At 37.7% G+C, this 9,340-nt stretch overlaps 1 protein-coding gene across 1 annotated transcript; it reads left to right on the top strand.

Annotated features, from left to right (window-relative positions):
• The first annotated feature begins 4,599 nt into the window (after positions 1-4,599).
• On the top strand, positions 4,600-5,127 carry LOC121240891 (cold and drought-regulated protein CORA-like). The gene has a single exon (XM_041138438.1). It carries the CDS (start codon positions 4,600-4,602, stop codon positions 5,125-5,127), a length of 528 nt encoding a protein of 175 aa, XP_040994372.1.
• The last annotated feature ends 4,213 nt before the right edge of the window (positions 5,128-9,340 follow it).

Raw genomic sequence — 9,340 nt, 5'->3', positions numbered from 1 at the left:
CACCATGTGAGAGAGCAACTGGCGAGGAACACTTTGTGTGTTGAGCAACTGGCGAGCAATACTTCGTGTGATCAGCAACTGGCGACTAGCGAGCAGCACCCTTGTGGCGAGGAAACATGTAACGAGCAACAACTCGTAATGGCGAGAACAACTGGCGGGAGCTAGAGTGGAATTATGGCGACAAGTATTGTTCAGAAGGAAAGCCACTGTGGCGAGGGAACATATGACTGGCAGCAACTCGTAGAGGCGAGAACTGCTAGTGAGAAGCTTTAGTGGAGTTATAGCGGCAAGTACTTGTGGCGAGTAAACCCACTGTGGCGAGGGGCTTTATGGTGAGTAAGTGGTGAGAAGTATCTTTGTGGCGAGGAACCGTGCATGAAAGCAAATCTTAGCGGCGAGAACCGATGGCGAAAAGCTTCTTTGGTGAGCACTAATACTGCATGTGGCAGGGAGGTTTCCATGCAATTTTGTGGCGAGGAGCATTGACACACTTCTTTGATGTTTCGGTGACGATCTTTTGAGTGTAGAATTCACATTGTGCAAGGGTGTAACACCCCGCTTCCCAAAAAGATATTTTAGAATTTTCGGAGAGACAGTGTGCTACTACTAAACTTAAACTTAAAAGCTTTTCTTTTTAACAAAGCGCTAGATGCGAAAGATTTCCATAAATAACAAATTTCAATAAATCCTAAAAATCTAAAATAAAGTCTACAGAAGCACTTATTTAAAAAAAAATACGAAAGTCTCATATGCTTATCAAAATAATTTATTTAAACTATAAACCATAGAAATAATCATAGCATAATCTGTCTAGGCCTCTGCCTCGCCTCCCGGGGTCAAGTCCTGTTCTGCAGTCTCATCCTCATAAATGTCATCATCTAGGGTAGTTTAAAAACATAAAAATAAACTAAATGAGTCGAATACTCAATAAGCAATACATCATATAGTAAACATAATAAGCATAAGATTTTTTGAAAAACGTGCATATTCATAAATACATATGTAATTAACATGAACATGAATATGGACTTATCTTTTCATTTATCATAGGCCATTACCCACTGTTGACTCCCATGAGTTAGGGTTAGCGAATCTAAATAGATTCCGATTCCGCCCGTGGCCGCGAGTTATGGAATCCATACATAAGAAAGACATACTGGGTGCACTACCAGTATGCATGACCTGGCAATGCAATATGCCCATAACATAGGTACCGTCTTCATATCATAACATAGACCGTTACATATTTTATCAAAATCATACTTGCATACTTGTCATTTCATAGATTTAAAAAAATCACATACATACTTGTCATATCGTGTCATAGATTTCAAATGAAATCGCATTCTTTCATAAATATCGTGATACATGTTCCCTCACATAAATTCATGACTTTCATAGAAAATTTTATGCATAACTCTCACATAAAATAATTTTATGTATAACTCTCACATAAAATCATGCATTTTATAAATAATTTTATGAAATAACTCTTACATAAAATCATGTATGACTTCCCATAATTATTTTAATGTATAAATTATCACATGAGATCATCAATATTCATAAAATTTCACATAAAATCATAGATTTTAATAAATCATTTAATGCATAAATCTTCATATAAAATCATAGATTTTCATAAATATATCATGATGGGTACCTAAAGAGGAGCTTCCAAAGACTGGCATACATGCAAAATATTTTTACAAAAGACATGTCGTTTACCATACATACATGGGTATAATAATGCTACTTACCTTGTAGTGCTAATCCACTATTTTCGGCACCTAATCGGTCACCTATAAAATAAACACGTAATTTGCATAAATTTCTAATTAAACATGTGATTTTATTTAAAACCTAAAATACTAAAATAGTCTATAATTCCTAAACCTAGATTCTTCCTAGCACTAAAATATTCTCATCTTTTAATCCTAAATAGGCATGTGTATTTTTGAAAAAAACAATACAAAGGGCATTTTTGTAATTTAACTAACCCACTTAAAAATGATCTTACGGGTTGCATGCATATTCGGGTTGTGTTTTACAAGTGAATGGGTTGCATGCATATTCTGGTTGGGTGGTTCGATGCTCACCGAGAGAGGAAGAAGCAGTCACGACGGTGGGTCTGGTGGCTGGGCACGGCGTCAACTCCAACGAGTGGCGGCTATGCAACTGAGAGTGAGAAAGAGTTATGAGAGAGAGAGAGAGAGAGAGAGAGAGAGAGAAAACTGAATATTAGAGAGATTACGGGGAGAAGGTTTATGCACCACACAGCATGCATGGGGCTTTGGGCGGTGGCGCTGGGCGATACTGGGTGGTGGAGGCTAGATCTCCGGCGTCATTTGTTGCTACCGACGATGGCGTCGCGGCCCAACAGTGGCAGAACATGGCTCTCAGTTTGGGCAACGATATCTCCTCTGTTTCGGTATAGTAAAATAGAGTATTGTCCATGTGGTTCTCAACGGCTCGGCTGAAGGGTATCGCCGGACATGGTTGGCTTGGCCAAGCGACGGTGGTGGAGGGCGTCGACACGTTAGGTGGCTTCCGTTCGGGGTCCTTATGCCGTGTTAAAGGGCTAAAATGTGGGTTTGTTTTCCCATGAAAATTCATGGCAGAGGGAGGAGCGGCTTAGAGGAAGAGGCTCACGGTGGAAGGCTGAGCTAGGAAACACGGTTGTTTTCTGTATTCACGGTGGAGGGAAAATGGCATGAGCTCAGGGTGTTGGAGGGTGAACGTAAGGTGGTGAATTGGGGTAGCCGTGCTGCGGGACTGAACGTGGGCTGTGGCTGTGGTTTTCGGTTATCGTAACGGAGGAGGTCTTGGGTGCAACTGGCCAGTGTGTGGACGAACAGAGGGAAGGTGGTGGAGGAAGGCTGTGTGTTCGTGGCTTACGGGATGTGGGCTGGTAGCGGCGTTGAGGAGAGGCTAGTGGTTAGACGTAATGAGCCTAGCTCTATATATAGACCAGTGAAAACCCGGAGAAGAAACGTACGTGCATGGAAGTAGATTAGATTTTGTGCGTGTTTGAAATATATAAAATAAAGTCTGGTAGCTAGGAGTTTTATTACGAAGAGGAAATAAGAATAGTACTCGTGTTTGGACTCTAACACACGTGCTTGAATAAAAAAAATAAAAATAAAAACTACCAAAATAAAATAATAATAATGGAGCCTTAACTCTAGGTTTAAAAAAAATCATCTGATAATTCTCATATGGGCTTTAACCCATTTATTGAGCTTAAAAAAAATTTTCTGTAATTTATCTCTAAAATTATAGGATCGGGTCGTTACAACGGGTGTGGCGGGCATCATATAATAAATATATATATCTATTTATTTTTTGGAGACGATCTCAAGAACCAAGGAATCTGAACTTTTGTAGATGATCCAGCGAGTCGAAGAATATCCTTCTCCCAATTCCGGTATAGAGAAAAATTCGATCCCACAGATGACGCTAACTATTAATGCCAAAAATTGCACAACAGTCTGAAAAGGAAGAAAGAGTCATCCCCGACCCACGTTAGTGATTCAGGCTTTGATACGGTGTTCTTCGCGTCATCCATAAAGTAAATAATAAATAAGCGAATAAAAGTAAATAAAGGGAGACACAAGAATTTACGTGGTTCGGCATAAAAGCCTACATCCACGGGTTGTTGGGGGCAAAATCTACTATAACAGGTGATCATTTTATAATGTCTCATGGCTTCACATATTGCTTAATATAATGAGAGAATTTAGTATCAAAAGAGTTGGTGGAGAGTGCATGGAGAGAGCCTCTCGAGAACCCCCAGATTTGTAGGGGAGCTGCTCCTTAGGTTATTTCCTTATAGTGATAGAGTCCAATTTGACTTGTGATATATTTTCCTTTTAGGATTCTGAGTCAATTTCTTTATCTTATTTCTTTCTTGTCTTATCTCTTAATTTTATCTTTTTCCTTAGTGATAGGTTTCCAAAAAGTTTGACCCAGTTAATTTAGTCTCTAATAATTATTATTTTGGGATTTAAAAAAATTAAATTATTTATTATATTTTATATGAGAATTTGATAAAATTATAATAATTAAATTAAATGAGTTGAAATAAATTGGATGCTTTTTGGTATCCAAACCGGGCCATCCTGTAAGAATAACAAAAATATAATCAACAAAATTATTCTCTCATGTTCTCCTCTATCTCTTTTTCATTAGTCTCTATGAAATAATCGCTGAATTATATGATGACATAAATGGTACTGTCACATGACAACGTGGGCAATGTATTCACCGACCTGTGCATAAAATTTACTTGGAGAAGAAGAAAAGCATCCGCTTCTTGTCAAAGCATTCGCATGGAGGTGGTCCCACCAAGACAATACAAATCACACAATGCTCAGATTGCTAAAGGATTCACCGACTTTGTTTTGTTTGCCGCACACGGCGCTGGCGAAAGCGCACACGTTTCAAACCGATCAGTTTTTTGGTTTGACCCATCCATCACTATAAATATACCCTAAAAGGCCTTCCAAATTTCAACTAGATTCATCTCCTATCTTCGCTTTATCTTCCACTCCTTCTATCCTCTGAGCTAGCTAGCTAGGATAGGATCACATGGGAAAAATGTCTGATCTCCAGGTAATTCTATATCAGCCACCTCATGTTGAGGGACATCTCCGCAGCCCCTCTAGTGGCGGAAGACATCACGGTCATGGTGGAGGGCATCATCATGAAGAACATGGTCACGACGGAGTAGGCCTTTGTCATGTTGGTGGACATCATGTTGGGCTTGGTCCTCATGCAGGTCATCGCGGAAGGGGACATCATGGTGGGCATGGTCATGGACCTGGAAAGTTTGGAAAAATGTTTCGCTACAGAAATCATCATCATCATCCACCCTACGCTGTTCAGGGACACCACGGCGGCCACTGTCAAGGCGGAGGGGCGAATCCCCATATGATATGCGGACATCAGATAGGGCGGCATGGGCATGGACGTAGTCATGTTCACGGTCCTTTTGGAAGGGGGCATCACGGAGGGCTTAACCTTGGAGGCCGAGGACATCGTGGTGGGCATGGGCATGGTCATCAAATGAGAGGACATCACCCACACTGCCATGGCGGGGAACAACATCATCGTCATCCAAACTAGAGCGACCGCACGTTATTTGTTAATGTCTTGTAAGCTGATGAAAATAAGTCTCATACTTGTTTGTGAGAGCTAGATTGTGGGGAAAGTACGCTATATTGAATATGTTGAATCGTGCGTGATGGAGGGAGGACATCGTTGGGGAGCATGCTCGTGGCCGAGGACATCATCCACATCGTCGTGGCGCGGGGCCGGACACCACCACCATCATCCGGCCGGCCACCTTAGAGAGATACCATTATATTTTTGTTGGTATCTTGTTAAGTCAATGGAAAATAAGTACTCCCATGTTTACTGTGACATCGTGGGAAAGATGTGCTGCATGTTGTATTGAAGATTTGAAACTGGCCTGCTCTTATGGTCATGTACTGGACGACTCGAATTCTGGTCTCTCCTTAAGGCGCTTCTGCTTTTGGTTGAAGACCAAATATGTATTTAATTTCTTAGTTGTATTGTACTACAAATAAATAAAAAGGGCGTAAACTCTTTATCCATTTTCTCAAGGTTTTCAGCTTAATTTTAATTAGTTGTGGGGTTCTTCGCGTGAATCTCTGATCTTCTTAATTAAATCGATCGAACGGCTTGTACTTGATCAATCCAGCGTTGTACTAGCTAGCTAGCTAGCTGCTATCTACATATATTTTTCGAAAAAGAAATAAAAAATAATTGAAGGGTACTGCAATAATTTGCAATATTAATTACAAATATAAGTTTGATGACGAAAGATGTATGTATTTTCTTCCATATATTGAAGAGACATTGGCCAAATTATGATTTGAAATTGCATGAAATTATACCATCAGTCCCATTACCAAAACCCAACCAAAGATATATCAAGAAAATCACAGATCAATAACCTAAAAAAGAACACAAATCTTGAGACATCGATCAGACAAGTAATGCAATCTTAATATAGAGACATCAGCCTCGTAATTTATGATGAAGATCACAATATAAATTCCTTCTTGATCATGTAAACAAGCGTTTTCCAATTGATCTCCAATATTAAAGAATTGAGATATCGGCTTTTTATTAGAGAATGGAAGTAAAATAAACTCCCAAATTGAATCAACTCTCTTTAAACTAAGAAATAAATTCAAAAGAGTAGCATTAATAAATATTCTTAAGAAAAACGAAAAAATGGTACTCAAATATAAACCATTCCCAGCGGGGCAACGCAGACAACGTAGGCAATTGGATAATTCCAATTCTAATCCATATTAATTGATCAGAAACCTAAACTTTCATCTCCTTAATATTCAAAGTAGTTGCTTAAAAATAGATGCAACACATGATGTTACTATGCTTAGAAATAGATGCAACGTCACATGATGTTACTATATATGCTGAAGATAATATCAATTCAAGAATTCTCTTGATTTAATTTCATAATTATCAAATCAAGATATTTGATTTTCAAAGATATTTATCTTATTTCATCTCCATGAAATTTTCATTTGAATATGGATCATTAATGCTTTATATTTAATCACACTTGAGAATAACAAATATGTAACCATCAAAGTAGTCTATCTCTCCCTTATTCTTCCTTCTCCTTCTTTTTTTTTATTCAATATTATATTTGCTATCATGTTATTAAAGGCCTAACGCCAAGTTTGATCCTGTGGATTTTTTTTTTTTTTTAAGTTTTTCTTCCAATTTTACCGCTTACAAAATTTTCGTAGCCATTCAACCATGTTTCGTCTCAAATCCATGTATTTTGCATATCTTTATTAGCTGTGAGCCAATTATAGGGTTTTGATCTATTGTGAACATTATTTGAAGCCTCAAATCCATTTTTGATGTTTTGTTTTGGTCCTATAATTGACCAACGCCATATGTAGCCTATTGTCAACTTAATCTTTCAACCTATTGTACGTTAGCCATTTGTTGGTTTTGACCCATTATCAACTCATTGTTGGCCACAACTCCATATTTGATGTTCTAGCTACTAGTTACTTCATCACCAACGTCATGATTCTCATGATCATCTCATTAATCATTGAGTTTGAGGGAATGTTGGAGATATAATCAAATAAAAAATTATCTTGATTTGATTTCATAATGATCAAATAAAAAAAAATTGATTTTTAATACTTTGTATTCAATCACACTTAAAAATAGTAAAGATATACCCTTAAAGTGTCTCTGGCCACTAGTTATCTCCTCTCTATCTCAATCTCTATTCAATATTATATTTTCAATCTCTAAACAGCCAACTTAAATGATGTCACGCGGCAACATTGTCGGGAAGCTGGATCCTTCCTTTGATAAGAAGAAAATTAAGCATCTATTTTACTATCCATGCATGCATTCTTATGGATGTTGAGTAACCCACCTAAGCGCTACCATTTAATTATACAATTATCTTTTCACATGGATACTCCGATCCGTAGGAACATAAAACACCACGACTCAATCGACCGACTTGAAGCCGTGTCATGAAAGCACACGCATAGTACGCATCTGCACGCGCTTCAAACTACCAGTCCAGCTTGTTGATTTCCTGTTTGGCCTCTGCGTATCCATCACTATAAATGTAAACTATATATCACTCATCATCTAACTTTCTTTTCCAATATTCTACCCTCTAAGCAACACTTTGAAAAATGTCTCATCTCGGACATCATCATGGCCAGGGATCGACTTCATGGAGGACTTGGTACTCATCACGTGGAACATGGTCATGACGGAGGACTAGGGCATGGCCATGCGGGGGGACATCACGGGAGGCTTGGTCCTCATGGAATGCATGAGGCATCACGGGGGAGGACATCTTATTGGTGGTCATCATCGTGATGACCTGGGAAAACTTGGAAAAATGTTTCACCGTGGAAATCAACATGATCTTCCAATATTCCTCATCAGAAGACAAAACGGTGGAGGACATCACGTAGATCAACATGGTGACAATGGAGGAGGCAGCTGGCATTTCCATGGCGGTGTAAATCACGAGGGGCATGGTCACGGTCCTAATGGAGGGCCTGTCCATGGCGGGCATGGTCACGGTACTCATGGAGGAGGACATCAGCATAAATATATATATATATAATTAGCTGCCACATTAGAGAGATCGATATATATATATATATATATATATATATATATATATATATATATATATGTTAAGTTCATGGAAAATAAATACTACTCCCATGCTTATTATTTTTGAGATCGTGGGAAAGACTTGCTAATTAACTCCTATATATAATATTGAAGATTTGAAGCAGTAGTAGTACTAGGCCTGCCTGGCATAATGAAAAATGATAGTTATAGTTGTGAGCATGCAAGCACTGCACAATCACTTTGAAAAAAATAAAAAAATACGAGATCTACATAAAAAAATTAATTTTTTAATAATAGATCTCACTCTGTTTCAAAATAATAGTACAGTACTTACGCACTCTACGACTGCCTGTAGTATTACTATTATATAATGTGGATGACTGAAATTCTGATTTGCGATTTGCTTAAATTCTGATCTATTTTGGTTGTAGACCAAATGTTTGTAATTTTTTTTATCTTCTTGTAATGCATGCTTGTACACTTTTCAAACTAATAAAAAAAGGGGTACGTGCGAAAACTCTATCCATTTGCACGATCGAGATTTAATTTCATGATTGGCGCTAATTAATCCCACTTCCTTATACGTACGTACGTACTTTGGTTACAACAGTTAACTCCTAAAGAAAGAACGATTTGTACATGTTATATAACATTATTTGAGAACCAGTTTAGTTGTTTTACAGGAATTAAATGACTCGTGATCACGTTAGATTTAATTGCCTTAACTATTAAGGTTTATACACGATAAACAAATTAATAACATACTGATATTAATATTAGCTATATATATATACATATAACAACGATCTAATTTCGATGTGTTACCGATCCATCGATGATCAATTAATTATTTCTCCCCAGCTTATTTTTTGGTACAAAACATTAATATTATCGTGTGCAGACATTTGATCATTAATCAAGAATAAAATTTCTTCTGGAAGCTGGATGATCAAGCTAGCGATTAACATGATGAATATTTTTATAAGTTTTCTTTTCTCCCGCCATTACAAGAAAACTGTTTATTTGTCGCCAATTAATTCCAACGAAATGACTATTTATAACCAAAATGAGTCTGTTTTGGTCACAAATGATCTTTTCGCCGCAATTAAATGGTCACAAAAGCCTGTTTTTCTTGTAGTGCACTTAGAAC

The sequence above is a fragment of the Juglans microcarpa x Juglans regia genome, chromosome 1D (genome assembly GCF_004785595.1).
Source record: "Juglans microcarpa x Juglans regia isolate MS1-56 chromosome 1D, Jm3101_v1.0, whole genome shotgun sequence".
NCBI classification, from domain to species: Eukaryota; Viridiplantae; Streptophyta; class Magnoliopsida; order Fagales; family Juglandaceae; genus Juglans; species Juglans microcarpa x Juglans regia.
Note: the sequence above shows the minus strand (reverse complement) of the source record. Positions and strands in the feature narration are given on the sequence as shown.